Genomic DNA, 16,744 nt, shown 5'->3' on the forward strand with positions numbered 1-16,744 from the left:
GCCTGCTTTTGAATGCATTCAGCCTGCTCTGCACAAGAGGGCCAGCTCCACTAGCTGTGGGAGAGAGGCTTTTCTGTCACAAGAGCCTGTGCCTGGATGGGTGGAGAGCTCCTGTTCCCAGCCCAGAATGTATCCTGTCCAAAGTTTGGGCAGGAGCACAGGGAAGCTGCATGTGGGACTGCAGGCACCGCATACACAGCGACAAAAAGCAGCACCAGCCCTGGGGCTCTCCTAACCTGGCCATACATAGCAGGGAAATCCTCAAACAAAGCACACAAAGCAACCACCAACTCTTGCTGTAAACAAAGTAGGGCAACTCTTTGTGCCCTTTGCCTACTCACAGACAGCCCCACAGGTTCCCATACAAGGCCAAGCCCAGTGCCCCAGCTAGTTCCACATCCCGACTCTGGCAACAGGCAGCATCAGATGCCTGGGAATAAGCAAAGCAGAAGGAAATCACTGCTTTGGTGCTGCTGTTAGTAGCTCTGTTTGGTCCCTGCACTGGCAGCTGAATTTCAATCTGAGAAGCCAAAGCACCCATCTGGTACTTGGGCTGCCGTATGCTGAAGCCTCCCAGCAGGGATCAGGTACCTATCAGGTCAGCTCTATACCAGGTCCTGCATACTCAGACTTAATAGAAACATGGCCCCTGACCCAAAACTATGTGCAGCTTTCATCGTGCAGCTAAAAGGACTCAAAAACGTTGTATTTGACAATTATGAGAGGTAAAATTTTAGACTTAACTGGAATAGAAATAGGAGTGGTCACAGAGGGGGATGGAGCTGGTACTTCCCTCTATTTTCTTCACAGTACTCTGCCTTATTATGGCTTGGTCCTCGATACATTCAGCAACCAGCTTTGGCTGTTACATCTCCCATCATATTTAGGCAGTGACCTTCCCTGATGTCCCTTTACATACACTGATGCTCTCATGCTTGGCTTGCTCCTGGCTGGCTGCTGTGGAGAGACAAAGTCTGTGGTACCTAGTAATTTCTCATACTTTTCTTTATAAAGCTCACACTTTCTAAAATTACCTTTTCACTGTGTCTCTGAAGTCAGTAATCTTTCCTCAACTTACTTGGTGATGAAGATTTAAGGAAGTCTTCCTCCTACTTTTCTTTAAAAATCTAACATGCAATTTACAAAAGTAATAAGCTGTTGTGCTGTTCTTTAGACCAACAGCTTTCTTGGTGAGTGCTGAGTTTGTAGCTTGTCTGATAATTGCTGTCTCTACTGAGGATTATCACAGCTAAATCCCTTTAATCTTGTCATGCTGTACTGAAAAGACACATCTCTTAGCCCTTGCTTGGAAGGGAGATGCTAGACTGTAAGAGAGTCTTGCCATACCAAGTCATGAGTGAAGTTCAGCATTTTTAGACCTTCTGATGCCAGCCTGATGGTGTCCTGTGAGTCAGTACCTTTCACAAGGACATCAGCTCTCTGTTACCCTATTTCTTTTGTGCTTTGCAAAATAACCCAGACTTCTGGAGGCACCTGAGGAGCTGTGGCTTGCATTGCTTCTCCAGCTGTAATGAGCTGGAGTCAGTTGCTGCCCGTGCTTTCCTCTCCATACAGAAAACAACATAAAACTAGTGCTCATCCACTTCAGACATTGTGCAGCTCATTGTAAGGCACAGTGAGCCAGCAGGGTGGCAGCACAGGTTCTCAGAAGACTGCTGGGAGTCACCATCCCACACTGTGGCCGCCAGCCTCTGCTCCTGAGGAGCCTACTACTTGTGCATGATGCTCCCAAGCCCTTGCAGTTAGGGAACTGACTCCCAAAGGGGAGCACCTCAAAGCTGGTGCTAGGAGAGATTTTGGTGGCATTCCTAGAAATGTCTCTGCTCTTGTTTTACCCCAGGAGTGATGTAGATGAAAAAAGGTAAGCTCCAAGGATGTCCTCACCATCCTTGTTTTCCTCCCACACCAATCCTCAGGCCAGGGGGTCTCTGCAGTGACCCTGTTGCCCATTTCCTCAAAAATCAAGGGCAGTCACACTGATAGATCCTTTCCTTTCTCTGTTTAGGCTTCAGTTCAAAGGAAGAATTGAATCCAAAGCCGTTGGAATCCATCTCCCAGGGGAACCAGAGTATGTACTTCATAATTAACTTCATAATTAAGTGCCATTAATAATTACATATTGCTAGAATGCATTCAAATTAAATAGCAAAAGGTAAGTTTTCAAGAAAGCCTAACAAAATCCAGGAGTACATTTTTCCATTGCAGAGAAAAAGCGAGCACTCTCTGCTGACCCCTCATACACAGAATAAGTTTTTGCTTCTACAGGGAAGGAAATAATAGCCAAAATTTAGCTTACCTGGGCAGTAAGATGGTGGCTGCTCTGTACCACCTCTTCCCAGGCAGTATCAGCTCCAGGCTCCCAGTGTGCAGAGCTTCACTCAGGTACTTTGGTGGCAGAGGACAGCAATCCAGTGTGCTGCAGCCAGGGTTAGATGAGTAAGCCCTGCTGACCAGAGCAGGCTCCCATGGCTATGCTGTGTGTGCAGGCACCCTTCCCACAGCAGTGGGTGGGAGGGAAGGAAACCACCTGAGAAAGGGACCCAACGCCTGCCACAGCCAGGAGAGAGAGGATGCAGAGGGAGCATCAAGGACCACTCAAGTTCAGAGAAGAAAATGCAGGTTCTCCTACTCTGAAATTTTGTACATCTCTTTAAAAAGGCAGATTTACCCATTAACCCATCTTTAGTTGAGGCCCAAAGTAGCAGAAGAAAGAGAAAGCAAATTCTGAGTGGAGAGATGGGATCACCTGCCACCTCTTCATTAGAAGCCACCCCAGAGGGTTCACCCTTCCAACAGTGCCTGGGTCCTCTTTTGCCCATCCTTGGGCAGCTGAACACTGTACGGACTCTTGATAGTAACTTCTGAACCAAAAGTCTACGTATTCCTAGGAATTCCTCTTAATATTTAAAGAATTGTTTTCCCTATCAAAGATTTCAAATACATCTGAAACTTATACAGAAATAAGGGAAAGAAGAAAAAGGGAAGGCTCTGCCCAACAGACCCCATTGCACTGCAGAAAAGCAGAGCTTGGTGCAGTGGAGACGCCAGCAAAGACAGCTGTGTTTCCAGCAGTTAAACTGAAATAAGTCACACCAGAAACAAAATTTTCATCCCACTGCTAACTCTCGGACCATAAAAACCCTAATTCAGATCTTGTCTCCCTGCAAATCAGAAAGTGCTCACCTCCCTATGAAGCACCCTTAGCCTGTGCTCTTGCAGCATCCCTCTCATGTCCCAGCACTGAATAGGAATCCTCCCCAGAAACCAAGTCTGCTTATAAGTGTATGTAAATCTTTGCCTCCCCAGACCCTGCTGGCTAACAAACTGCCCACTTTCCACATATAGATCTCATGAACTAGTTCCCTTTGAAGGATGAGAAATTCAGGAGAACTTGGCTGTTAATTGAGGTATTTGTTGTGGGTTGCTGACCTTGCCTCACGATCTGCTGCGAGCAGACATGGTTCTCAGTCACGCTCCTGTAATTCAGCATTATTAGAATTAGAAAAAAGAGACAGCTATGGGAGAAAAAAATTGAAGGTAATGAGATGGGAGGCAGTTGCATAAGCCACTAAGAACAATTGGTGCTTTGTAGCCTTCGGGCTACCTAATGATTAAAACACAATAGTTTGAACAGTCTGATTGGTAGGAGGCATCATCAGAGGGAAATCAAGAGATGGGGATGACCCAATGCCGGAGGGGGAAAATGTTAATTAGCACTCCGGTTAAGCCAAATTTTGATCCCACTCCTGGTTCCAGACCAAAGTTGAATGCTTCACCACTAACTTGCAGAAATGTGAAAGCAGGGTGGCAGAGATGAAGACAGCATTTGCAGCAAAATACGACGTTCATCTGTGTAATTAAAGGGAAGAGTTTGTTTGGGTACAGGCATACCTTTTATAGAACATTTCTTTCAGCCCAGAGAGGAAACACACAACAGCATACCACTGCTGCTGCACACACGGGTACAAGAACATGCAAAAGAACAGCCCCCACTTGGTCTTGAATATCCCAAGCAAAATCATCATCCTTGATGTTAGCTCCAGCCCAGAAGGAAACTGATGAACAATTCTCATTCACAAGTGCAGAGCTGCCAGGATTGTTGTCGGTAATCCTGGATTGCAATCACCTTGAAGAGATCCCACACAGTGTCCTTCCCCTGAGGCACATCCTAGGCATCACACATTTCATGAATTTCCCTGTCTTCCAAGCAACATTAACACAATAACTGGTCCTGTTATGTCTATTACATCAATTAAGTCCACAAAGGTGTCACCAAGGAAATCCCCTTAGTTTGTGCTCTGCAGGTTACCAGACCACAAAATCCAAGCACCATGGCTGGTTTTACAAACTCCCATCACCTCTGGGCTGCAAATAAAGCTTGCTGAGCCCAAGACATGGCTCTGAGGGCACAGGTCAGCTTGCTCCTGTGGGGCTGATCTCCCTGGCCCCCAAAATGCAGTGCTCCCAGACTGACCCCTTTGAAAAGTTTCTTGCCCTTCTGTCACAGAAACAAGCTTAGATGTGTATGGGACAAAGTCATGCCAATAACTGTGTTTACAATTGGTAGGACAGAGTTGAGCTGCCAACTGTGACTTGTCCTTGTCAAAGGCTTTTTTGTAGCGTTTACACAGCAGGACAAGTCACTGGATGCAGACTTTTTAGGCCTTTGCTGCTTGCAAGATGCACAGCAATCAGAAAGGACTAAAAATATCTTCCATGTCTTTTTATCTCTCTTCAGATTGCAAGGTTGATTTGTCCTTCTTAATGGATGGGAGCTGGAGCATTGGCAAACGCCGCTTTCAGCTCCAGAAGCGGTTCCTTGGTAACGTGGCTCAAGCCCTTGGCATCAGCAGCGCTGGTCCTCTGATGGGCATTGTTCAGTATGGGTAAGAGTTTCCCAGACATCCCCATTGCCACAGGACATGGCTGCACACTCTGGCAGCTATAGCTCTAGGCTGATACATGCTAAAGGTCTCCCTCCAGCTTGCACTCAGGAGCCAGGTAACACAGACCAGCCCTATGGCTTTTGTGTTGTATGTGAAGCAAAATACTGACATTTGCTCTATTTTCTCCTTTTAGTGATGACCCTTCCACGGAATTTAACTTAAAAACTTATGTCAACTCCAAAGATCTAAGGAATGCCATTGAGAAAATTCAACAGAAAGGGGGACTTTCCAATGTCGGTAGGTGATGGTGCTGCTTGCACATCCTCTGCTCAGGGAAGGCTTCAGAGCCTGGGCCCACACCTCCTCACAGGATACACAGGCTGGGACCAAACAGTGCTCAGAGCTAGGGCCAGGCTGGAGAGAGAGCACTGCTCCCACTATGACCTGCACGTGTTGACCCCAGGTCCTGCAATCCATCACAAGTTGACAGGACATACGGGCAGTTCCCATCAATGCTTTGGGGATCCTTGATAACTCAGCTCATCATTCCCAGCCTCTCTGGGGCACAGGGAGTGGGTTCAGTGCAGGAGGGCTCAGGAAGCACTGGCACCGGTCGCAGTGGTCTCCCTGCTCACACAGCCACAGAAACTGCTTTCCCCAGCTCTCTGCAGCCTCCAACACTTGAGTCAGCTCTCTGCCTACTATTTCATGGGATATTAACCCACAGAGTACTTCCAGATATGTAACTCCTCTTCTGTTACAGGGAAGGCACTTTCATTTGTTAACAAAAACTTCTTTCTGGATGCAAATGGGAACCGAGGTGGAGCACCCAATGTGGTTGTAGTGCTGGTGGATGGGTGGCCGACCGACCGAGTGGAAGAGGCCTCCAGGCTGGCCAGAGAATCTGGGATCAACATTTTCTTTGTCACTGTTGCAGCAGCTGCTCAAAGTGAAAAGCAGAATGTTATTGAACCAAATTTTGTGGACAAGGTAATTCGTGGGCAAGGTAATTTTGTGGACAAGGTAATTTGTGGGTCTGACCAGGACTGAGTCTGAGCATTTGACCAGGCTTGAGTCTGACTGAACTTTCCAACCTACTTCACTCAGAGCACTTTTCCTTCTTACCACTTACGGTTATTTCTTTTCCTTCTTGTACATACTGTCTTGAGTTTTTCTGTACAAAAGCCAGGCAGTAATGCTGAAGTCAGAAAGGGGATGAAGTCAGTTAAGTTCTGGTTTGAGGGACATCATCAAGGAAGTGTCTTTTGACTGACTAAACCCTAGCACACACCTGCAGTTGTACTGAGACAAGTGGCTTTCCAAATATACAGTATTTGGAAAATGACAAAGTTGTACCGGAATTGGTTTTTTTCTCACAAACATCCTGCTGTGCATTTCCCACTAGGGAAAGGCGCCCTGTCAACCTAATGTCAATGTTGCAGATCCCACATAAGCAAAGGCTGGCATAGTCCCAACACAAGCACATCTTAGTTTTTCAGCTGTACTAGATAACTCAAACATTCTCTTTTTACTGTCGATGAAGGCTATTTTTCAGTTATTTGTTGCTGCTGCTATGGACTTCATGGTAGCTCTTGGAAAAAGGGTAAATCCCTGACATATACAGAAAAAAAAGAGACTGCAAGCTTTGATTGATTTCTATTTGGCACAAACACTAGCTGCCTCATAACAGTGCTTCCGAACAAGCTGGTACTCTGCTAGAGAAGAAGTTACCTACCAAGTGGCAGACCAGGCTGGGCTTAGGAAACAGAGTTATCTGGTATGCTCAGAAAAGAGATTCCCATCTGAGCTGGGTTGCTCTGCCATGAAATAATCTCCCTTGAGTTTCAGAGGTGCTCCAAAGAGCTGCACTGTCTCTGGGCAGCATATAATTGGATTGTAGTCTCATTTAATGTTTTTAAAAAACAAAGCTACAGCAAGTCTGTGAACCTGCCAGTGACACAGCAGAAGTGAGAGTAGAGTGGGCTCAGAACAGCAAGGAGGGAATGGTGGCTTAATACTGTTGCATCATAACACTAAAATAGAAGTGAGATAGTAAGAACAGCACATGAGAGGAAAGACACCATGAGGAGCCCAGACTGGAGAGAACCATAACTCCCTTTGAGCTGTTAGGCTTTATGGAAGTCAAAACCAGTGCCCCTGTCTTTTAAAACACCATCACAAAGCTGATGGATAAAGCCTGGCTTAACAAAATATTCTCACCCAGAGAACTGAGGAATTGGCCTTTAAGAAGCACTAAAGCCAAAGACAATTTGATCCAGCCTGTTTGCTTCACTCCCCTCCTTGCCCCAACCTTCCCCTCCTCCACCCCTTGACTATTCTCATGTCCTCTTCTGTGCCAGCCCTACTTCCTACCCACGCTCACCTGACTCCCACTATAGAAGCCTCCCACAGATCTGGCCCTTATGAGTATTTACTTATAAAAGTTGGTTTGGTTTTGGTTTTTTTACTATTTGGCAGAGACAACACTATGAGCCTGGGTTTTCTCTGCGTATAAAGGTATGAACCAAGTTATCCTCAGCTTAAGCCCCAGGTTTCACTTCAAAGTAGTGAGGTTTGTCAGCAGGCAAAACTTTCATTCTTTTCCTAAATGATGGGAGCTGAAGTTGCTACCTGGCAAACACACAGGTTCTTGTAATGTCCACAGGAGCCACGTTAAGAGCAGCTCCGTGATTTGGATGCTTTTCCCACGAACAATGTGGCTCACATAAAAAAACCTAACAGGTGGCAAACTTGCTTATTACAGTTTTTGCACTACTATAATATCAGCTCCATCCCACAGTTAAAAAAAATAAAGCAGGAAAAATTGTCACATTACACAAGTATCTGTGATGCTACACTGACATCATTTCCCAGGGAAACAGATGGCGATTGCAGGAGAGGCCATTTCAGACTCCAGCATTGCTCTTTCCAGGAGCCTGTGTTTACAATTTAGCTACATACCCTAGCAGGAACAGGCAGACTGATTTTCCATTGCATTTATCCTCATGTTGCCCTGCAGGCAGTGTGCAGGACAAGTGGTTTCTATTCCATCAACGTGCCCAGCTGGTTCAGCCTCCACAAGGTGGTGCAACCCCTGGTGAAGCGGGTATGCAACACCGACCGGCTGGCTTGCAGCAAGACGTGCCTCAACGCCGCCGACATCGGCTTCGTGATCGATGGCTCCAGCAGCGTTGGCACCGGCAACTTCCGCACGGTTCTCCAGTTTGTGGCCAACATCAGCAAGGAGTTTGAGATTTCAGACACCGACACACGCATCGGAGCTGTGCAGTACACCTATGAGCAGAGGCTGGAGTTCAGCTTTGACAAGTACAGCACGAAGCAGGACGTGCTGAACGCTATCAAAAGGATCAGTTACTGGAGTGGGGGCACCAGCACGGGAGCAGCCATCAGCTACGCCTCAGAGCAGCTGTTCAGCAAGTCCAAACCCAACAAAAGGAAGATCATGATTCTCATCACAGATGGCAGGTCTTACGATGATGTCAGTGTGCCAGCCATGGCAGCTCACCAAAATGGTAAGGTCTTCTATCACTGTCTGCTCTCCCCTCATGCCTCAGCACTTATCCAGGTCAGATAAATGCAGTTTGCTGTAATTTGAAGGCACTGGACAAAATCTTACCAAGGAAGAGTAGTACTTTTCTCTGGGGTCCCACTGAGCTCCAACAAGATCAGCATCTGTTTGATAGCTGAATAAGGAACTTCAGAAAAAAACCTTATAAATCATCACAAATGCAGCAATCTCAAACTACATTTGCAGTAGTGGTCTTAGATTTACCGCAATTAAAACTTTCATGCTTTTTCTAAACTTTGGGTTTCTTTCCAGGAGTCATCGCTTATTCCGTTGGAGTTGCTTGGGCAGCCCCAGATGAACTGGAAGCCATTGCATCAGACCCTGCTAAGGAGCATTCCTTCTTTGTGGATGAATTTGACAATCTCTACCGCTATGTTAATCAGCTCATCCAAAACATTTGCACAGAGTTTAATTCCCAGCCACGGAACTGATGGACTCAAGCAAGGCAGGACCCTTGGGTGCTGTGCTAAAGGCATGACAAGTGCCACAGAAATAATACCAGTCCAAGAAACACTGCAGGTGTTTCCCTCGGGGACTTTCCAGTCAGCAGGGTTGATTTGTGGCTCTGTCCCTATGCATGATAGTGCTCTGTGTAGACTGGGATTTTTTTTTTTTGTTTGTTTGTGGGTTTTTTGTTGTGTGTGTGTTTTGTTTTTGTTGTTTTTTTTTTTCTTGTGGGCATCACAAACTCTGATTTACATGGATAGCAGAAGAGGCAGTGAACATGGAGGAAATAACTGCAGCTGTTTGAAGAGCTGCTTCCAGCACAGAGCCCCAACTTGCCCAATTCTCACCTTTGGACACATGCAAGTTCCTTAAAACCTGCTCCCTGAAGTGACCAGGTTCCTTCAGGGAGTGGCCAAGCTGCTGTGGTAGAAACACCTCGTGTGGCACTGCCCACCAGATGACACCCACAGATCAGGGCTCAAATACCAGATGAAGGGGGAAAACAATTTGAGTACTTTCTTAAAAGCAGGTACTCTCTCCATACTGCTGTCTTGTCAATAAGTTAAGCTTCAGCTAGTGTCAACTCAAGCACTGGATTTATCCAAACCCTGAGAAACTGGAAAGCAAGAGAAAGGAAAGGTTCAAACCCCAGGACCCTATGACTCTTTGACTCCTTTACAACTCTACAACCCCAATAAAGCCTCAAATCCACACAGCAGCCAACACGCAGGAACTGGAATATAGTCTCCCACAACTCTGCATTAATTACTTGATCTTGAGAAGTGTCTTTCCCTCTCAAGCTTCACCTTTCACTCTTGGGTGGTTCAAGGCCTGCAGGACCAAAGTAGTGTTGCCAGGACACAGGAGACTTTTTGAGAAAAACTGTGGGTTTAAGCTGCTCACAATCACTAAAGCATTTAAGACCAATCACTCTGTCATTAAACCAACACTCAGAAGTGCAGTCTCTAGGTCAGGAGAGCTATTCAAGAGCCATTAACAGGATTTAAGAGGAAATTATCTGAAGTTCTGTATTATACACTGGGAAAAGCAGAATTTCAAGCATTTACAGATACTCTCCCTCAAATTTAGGACTGGCTATTCTTTTATGGACTGATTTCAAAATATACCTATTACAGCCCTGTATCTGTCAGAACACACAGTGGTTTCTTAAGTGGAGAACTACCCATTTAGGAACCAGCAGTTGCTCGTTAGGTTCCATCCAGTATCATTAAAGAAAATACATTCATTAAGCAAAGTTACCAAAGCAGCCAATAAAAACATGAGTGTTCACACTCCTTACAGCAATCAAAGCCATGCTGTGCCAGGCTTGTGGAACTAACAGGAAATGGAAAGAAATTAAAACTCAGATTTGCCCTATTACTTGCAAATCAGGCTCTTAACAGCATTTATAGCTTTAATAACCATGAGTCAAGATATTAGCCACATAAATTCTAATTGAATTGCCATAAGGGAAACTCATTGTATGAGCAAAAGTAGCACAATTTTAAAAATCATTATGTTTGGAAATATGACTGAAGTAGCTTATAACCTGTCAGTAAGTAAGCATAACGCAATAATGAAAACAGCAGATTCTGTGTGATCCCCCTGGTGGGGTAACATATCAGGCTGGGGTCCTCTCAAGAGGTTATTAAAACCAATTTTGGATGAAACAGTGGTCTTACACAGTGAAAGTTCATCACTTCCCCTTAGAAGAAACATTAAGTTCCAGCTTTAATTGAGTATCATCAATTCAACCATTCTACACAGACTGAAAGGACAGGACACTGTCAGCTTCCACAAATGTATTTGTATGCAGAGTTTTTACCACTAATCTCTGCTGCTGCACTTCACAGCATTAGCTTTTGGCTTGAAAAAATTATTAAGGATAGAGAGTTAGGCATGAGGCATGAGCAGAGCAACTCCAGATATCCCACATCTCCTGATCCAGCTCCTCACTACCCTTCTGCTGAACAATCTTTCTCTGTCAACATAAACATTACATTTTGGACAACACTCAAACCCATAAACTGAATTTACCGGGGACTTCAGTTCAGACACCAGATTTATTGCCTGAAAACCTGTTTGTCTGAGACTTGATTTGGGGCTGTCAAGAAAAAGGCCTAAATCCTAACTTACAGCTACTCTTAATACTGTGGTTTAATTTTTAATGCAGCAGCCACCACCACATATTGTTCTCCATACTGAATGTACTCTTGCAGCACCAAAGATTGGTACCCTGCAGAGACTCCTCAATGCTTCACTTGTGCTCTGCCAAAAGCACAGCAGTGGTGGCCAAGACTTTAGGAACAGCTAGAGCACACATGTTCTTTAGGATGTATGTAAGGGATATAAACATATGGGACATATTTTTTTCCTCAAGTTTAAAATTTAAGCAATTACATTAAGCTTTTAAATGCTTTTTCACAGGAAAGTTGCAGTTATCTTTTGCCAAGCATTTATAAAGGGCACTTCAGGGCTTGTTGTTGTTCAAATGGTTTGTCTTAAGTTAACAGAACAACTATGGTGCTTGTTTTACAATGTGCATTTTTATTTACTTCTTGACACAATCCTGAAATTGTCAAAACTCTGTGAAAGTGGTTTAATTAAACTCTCGTCAAAACTTAGATGTCCTGTTCATAAGCACCATAAACTTAAGCAGAAGCCTCAAAATTCTGAAGAATACACCCTTCCATGCAATCACAGAACACGAGTCCTCTTCATCTTTACCTTTCATAGCAATCAAAGCACTTGCTGCCTACTAAAGTCTCTAAATACTGTTTTATAATTAAAACAAGCTAACTTACAAATATATATAAATGTTCAAAGGGGTATATTGAAGACTGCAGAACTCCTGTAACATATACAAGCTATTTTGAGCTTATCAACATAAGTTGCTATATCTTTTGCAATAAAATTGTCTCAAAAGCACATGCAGTGCATGTCATCTCATATGGGGTTAAAAAATAAAATGCAAATACAACCCATGACATTTTCGCTTCTGAAACACAGCTGAGGTTATTACTACATTATAGAAGACTTAGCAAGGTTGGCAAAGCCCCAGGCGCTTCAGTGTTGTCCTTCTACATGTTCAGATGAAAAAAATCCTTAGAGTGAGCTACCACAAAATTACCTGTCAGAGGCATCAGTCAACTGAAGCAAAGCCTAATGACTGAAGGGCATCAAAATTATATGTACTTCCCAAGGTCTGCAAGACCATGTCTTATTTGGAACCAGACTTCCTTTGGAAGGTGAAAAAATGTAACACCAGCTCAACACACTTTCTAGATGTGGGACTGAATCAAAAGAGGATCTAGATGTCCAGTCACTTGGTGCTGGGCCACTTAGTTTCAGATTTCTGACCAGTTCAGTGGCACCTGCTGTCTGGCAGAGGCATGCCCAAAAGTAGAGATGGGAGCTACCTGAACTAGTCGCTGCATACACAGTCTATAGGGTGTTGTCTGATCACCCTCTCCCTAAGAAATAAGCTTCTTTGCACTCAGAGTTGGGCTGGTGGCTTATCAGTGCTCAGCAACCACAATGCAGAACACCCACCTGGAAATACCTACGTCCATGCTCTGGAAGCCTTGGCAGAGCTCAGTTTCAGCATCTCTTGCCAACACCAGCATTAGCCACTTACATTTTCAGTGAGCCACCAAATTCAATTAAGTGTTCGGCCATCTCTTCAGAGACAAGTAACTCAAAGTCATGTTTCCCCAGAGCAGGACACTCCATTTCTGCTGTCACTGTGCCACCCTGCACCGAAGGCATTGTCTGCAGTGTGCACCTCCTGCTCCTCAGCTGCTGCTGACAGGTGGACAGACAGGCTTCCCCTTCCTCTGTGCACTCCTTCCCCCATGGCTCTCCAGCACACAGGGGGAACCATACCAGTAATCAGCAAATGCTCTGGAGTTAAGCATGAAGCCAGGATCCACCCAATCTAAATATATTTAAGGATTCAACACCCTACCTGTAACTCCACCCCTGAAATCATCCACATTATCTACTTAAAAAGTCAAAGCAAGCAGTAGGTACAATCAGAAATATTGCCTAGACACCAAATTTAAGTGACTTTTCTGTGATATACATACCTTAAATTACTTCATGGTTGAACAAATCCACTATATTCTGCTAGCTATTGTTCTCTTTCCATGAGCAACACTACAGAAACAAGTTGATCCCTTCTCTTTTCCATTCCCAATTCATTTTGAGACATCTTGGACAGAATCAGGCCATTTACATTTGACAGGTCACCTACATATTGAAAACATTACAAATGTACATCTATGCAGCTGAATGCTTCAAATTCCTCAAAATAATAATTTTTCCTTGTTAAACTGGGGGAGTAAGGGGGATGAGGGTTTTAGCACAGCATCAGCAACATTGCTCACAATCAACTACGTCAGTTTTGATGAATGGGAAGAAACACGTTGCTTTCCTTAACACCAGTTTAACACAGTCTTTGATTCCTAATGAGAACTCTGATAGTACAGTTCAAGAATTCCAACACTCATAGAAATTACTTCTTTTTAAGCACAAGAAATTTTATCAGTTCCACTGTATCATCAAGTATACTCACTTTTCTCACATGCAAATCATCACAGGGCCATGTCATAGGCAAACCCAAAAGCATGTTAGATCTTCTTTTCTCCTACCTCAGGAATCTTCTAGAGGCATTCACACTTGCTTGAATGAGCTTGTACTGTCAATTCATGAAGTGATTCCTCCTTTCCTCTGAGGCAGGAAGATGAGTAGGACCAAATCAGGCTATTTTATATCTACCAAGAAAAGATGAGAACTTCACTTATCCCACCTACAAGCTCAGAAAAAAACAGGATGGGATCAATGACAACAACTTGTTCTGCGTTGTTCTGTGTAGGTTCTCCTGCCACCCGCTCACAGTGCCATTCTGAGCAACTTCCTGTAGAAAAGCAGCTGCCATCTGTGATGTGTGATTTGCTCTCCCTCATCCTCTCCCCAAGGGCAGAACCACACGTTTATTTTTACGTTGCATGAACGCTGTCCTTGGAAGAGCCACGTGTCTGGCTGTGAACAACGCCTGCTGACAGACAGGCTCCTGCAGCACCGCACCCACTCCACGTGTCTGCTCACCCCACATTCACCCCCACATAGGGACCACGTGCCTCAGCACATGGAAGGATGTGGGGTGTCAACAGAGCCAAGCTGGTGCAGCAGTATGAAACCAAGACATACAGAGAACAGAAAAACCAAGGCACTCCTGTGAACAGTAACACTCTGCACAACTCAGTAGGAATTTCACATGGAGTTACCTCAAGCCCTTCCAAAAAAGTCTACTTGTCTTACTCTTAATGCACTTCCCCCTCCTAGCACTCACTTCAAAACCACACGTATCTTGTGATAAAATGCAGAATTATGAACACAATGCAAATGTTGAAAAATAGTATTTATTAGCACCCAATTTACATAATTATATGGTACAAATGACACTTGCTGCTGCAACATTAAATAAAGCTGCTCTTAAAAACCATTGCTTATTTCTGGAAGTCCATGTGATTTTGCTCAGCACAGAATGCAGGTACAGTACACAGATACCCCACTTCACTACTGTCATACCAACACAAATACCTGCATGGTTACCTCAATGGGGTCTCATTTTAAACGGCACACTAACATAAGCAGATCTATATAATTTTAAATGACAAAATATTTATTTGACTTATTCAGGCAAGTGAATGTAGCTTTAAATATAACCTATCCAAGAAGTTTCACAAAATATGAATTGCAGTGAAAAAGAGAAAATTCAGGGCTGCACTTGAGAAGCTCAAAATTACAGTGGCATATTTAAAAATAATCTTCCTCTGAATTTTCTATCTTTGCCATTTTAGATATTTATCCAGCATGTTAAACTACGGAGTTTTAGTAAGAAGTTTAATACTAAGTTTTTGAAGAAGCATTTCCTTTTAAAGCAAAAATTTATATTTGTAATAATAAATATCAAACAAATCTTTGGAGATTGAATCATTTTCATTTTTCTCATGTCCCATGAGTAATAAGCCTTTTCAAAATCATGAAATATATTACATTTATGGATGCTTACTCCCAGGAAAACTATTTCCTTCATAAATTAAAACCCAGAACTTCTCACTCAAAATAACATTCACTTTTGTACAATAGTTGCATTTAAACAATATAATTTTGGTGGTATGGCAATTCTGACACAGCCTTGTGCTGAGCCATACACAAAAAACTGACAAGCAGGCTATTACTCAGCAAGTAGGTACTTCTCATTTGTATCCAAAATTCTGCAAGACACTTGAAGTCCCACATTGTTTCAAAGTAGTCATTCAAAACTGGTGTGTAAGATCATAACCTAGCCATAGTTCTGAACGGGAATCTTAATTTCCTTTAGCTGTTTCTGTATCAGCCACAGTCGTCTTTTCATATCAACAATCTGCCATGGAAGTGACCCAAAACAGAAGAGAAGCCACTGTAATTACTAACATTAGTGGTTATTACCTGTAGTAACTTCTCCTAAAGAGAGCTGTCAGGTATCTCTAAGTTTCAGCAGAAAAAAGTGTATTGATGTAAACAACAACAACAAAAAAAATCCAAGCTACAGTCCATATGGCAAAGAAATTTGTCTTTTTCATCCTGACAGTTAACTGAAGATAATTATACAAAATACAATGCAAAGCTGACAAATATCAACAGAGAACCTTACAGCAACAAGTCATCTCATCATGGAGTTCCTTCAACAAGTTTTTTCAGATGCACTATTCAAGGAAAACATAGCACAAGACTGCTTTTCAGTCTGCTTGGACTATAAAGGTACAAGAAATCATTAGCTAACATGCTCAGTTTGCATTTCCAAAAGAAGTGCTAACACATATGAGACAGTTTTCAAAACTGACGCGCATTTGCAAATGTCCAACTGCAAGGAAACAATTCTAGGAGCCATACATCTGAAAACAAGCTACATTCGATAGCACTGTATCTTGATGATAGGAAGCATAAAAAAATAAATTCTTAATGGAAAAATATCAGCTTGAAGTCCATAATTTATCCATTATACAATGTTTTTGGCTGCTTTTCACAAATAATCCAAAAATAATGACAATAGTTGGCTTGGCAGTAAGTTATCCTTTCTCTTTCAGAACAGTACAAATCCAGCTGTAGAAATATGTTCTCAACACCACAGTCTAATATTCTGGTGTGAGGACCAAGGGTTACTCGAAGTAATTTGGGAGCCTGCAATTCAAACCTAAGGGAATCAAAGAAGACTGGCCTGGAGGATGTCAATACAAGGTTTTGAGCAGCTCAGAAACACATGCATGGGGTATGGTTTAAACACTGGTGTGATCTCCCAGGATCATACCATGGCTTGGTAGCATGAGCAGGGCAAAAGTAACCTAACACACAATACCACAATCTACACTTGGGCTGGAGGAAATTGGGCTAAGAATACAATATTGTCAAATGCCTTTTTAGCTCAGACATAGCTTGGGTTTTGTAGTCTAAGAACTAGTCTCTCCTGACAACAAACCAGATGAGATCCATAAATTATGCTATTCAACTGGATTTATGCCTTCTGTAGTGGAATCCACATTCTCAAAAGTATCTTAAATTATACAGCAATTCATAAGCTTTCACAACTGACTACAGAGCAGCAAAACCAAGTCAGAAGGCAGGCTAAGAGATAACACACCAAAATTAAATAAACTGGTGTAAAGAGGTACAAATTAGCCTTTTGGTGGTGAGAGGGTTGGGGCTGAAGCTGAAACTCTATCACCCTTCAAAAAACCACTCCAGAAAAATCAGAAGT

The 16,744-nt window shown here is 43.3% G+C and overlaps 1 protein-coding gene across 4 annotated transcripts in view; it reads left to right on the plus strand.

Moving 5' to 3' along the window:
- Positions 1-11,871, plus strand: part of VIT (vitrin) — a 54,374-nt gene extending 42,503 nt beyond the window's left edge. For 3 of the 4 annotated variants that reach the window (XM_002193765.7, XM_030268457.4, XM_030268455.4), the window contains 6 exons: positions 2,027-2,089; positions 4,760-4,907; positions 5,101-5,204; positions 5,671-5,897; positions 7,927-8,440; positions 8,749-11,871. In XM_002193765.7, the coding sequence (XP_002193801.2) occupies positions 2,027-2,089; positions 4,760-4,907; positions 5,101-5,204; positions 5,671-5,897; positions 7,927-8,440; positions 8,749-8,927 (1,235 nt within the window). In that variant the 3' untranslated portion in view covers positions 8,928-11,871. The remainder of the gene's footprint in view (positions 1-2,026; positions 2,090-4,759; positions 4,908-5,100; positions 5,205-5,670; positions 5,898-7,926; positions 8,441-8,748) is intronic. The other variant, XM_072927193.1, reaches the window with a different exon arrangement.
- Positions 11,872-16,744: the final 4,873 nt, after the last annotated feature.

This window comes from Taeniopygia guttata, chromosome 3 (genome assembly GCF_048771995.1).
Source record: "Taeniopygia guttata chromosome 3, bTaeGut7.mat, whole genome shotgun sequence".
NCBI classification, from domain to species: Eukaryota; Metazoa; Chordata; class Aves; order Passeriformes; family Estrildidae; genus Taeniopygia; species Taeniopygia guttata.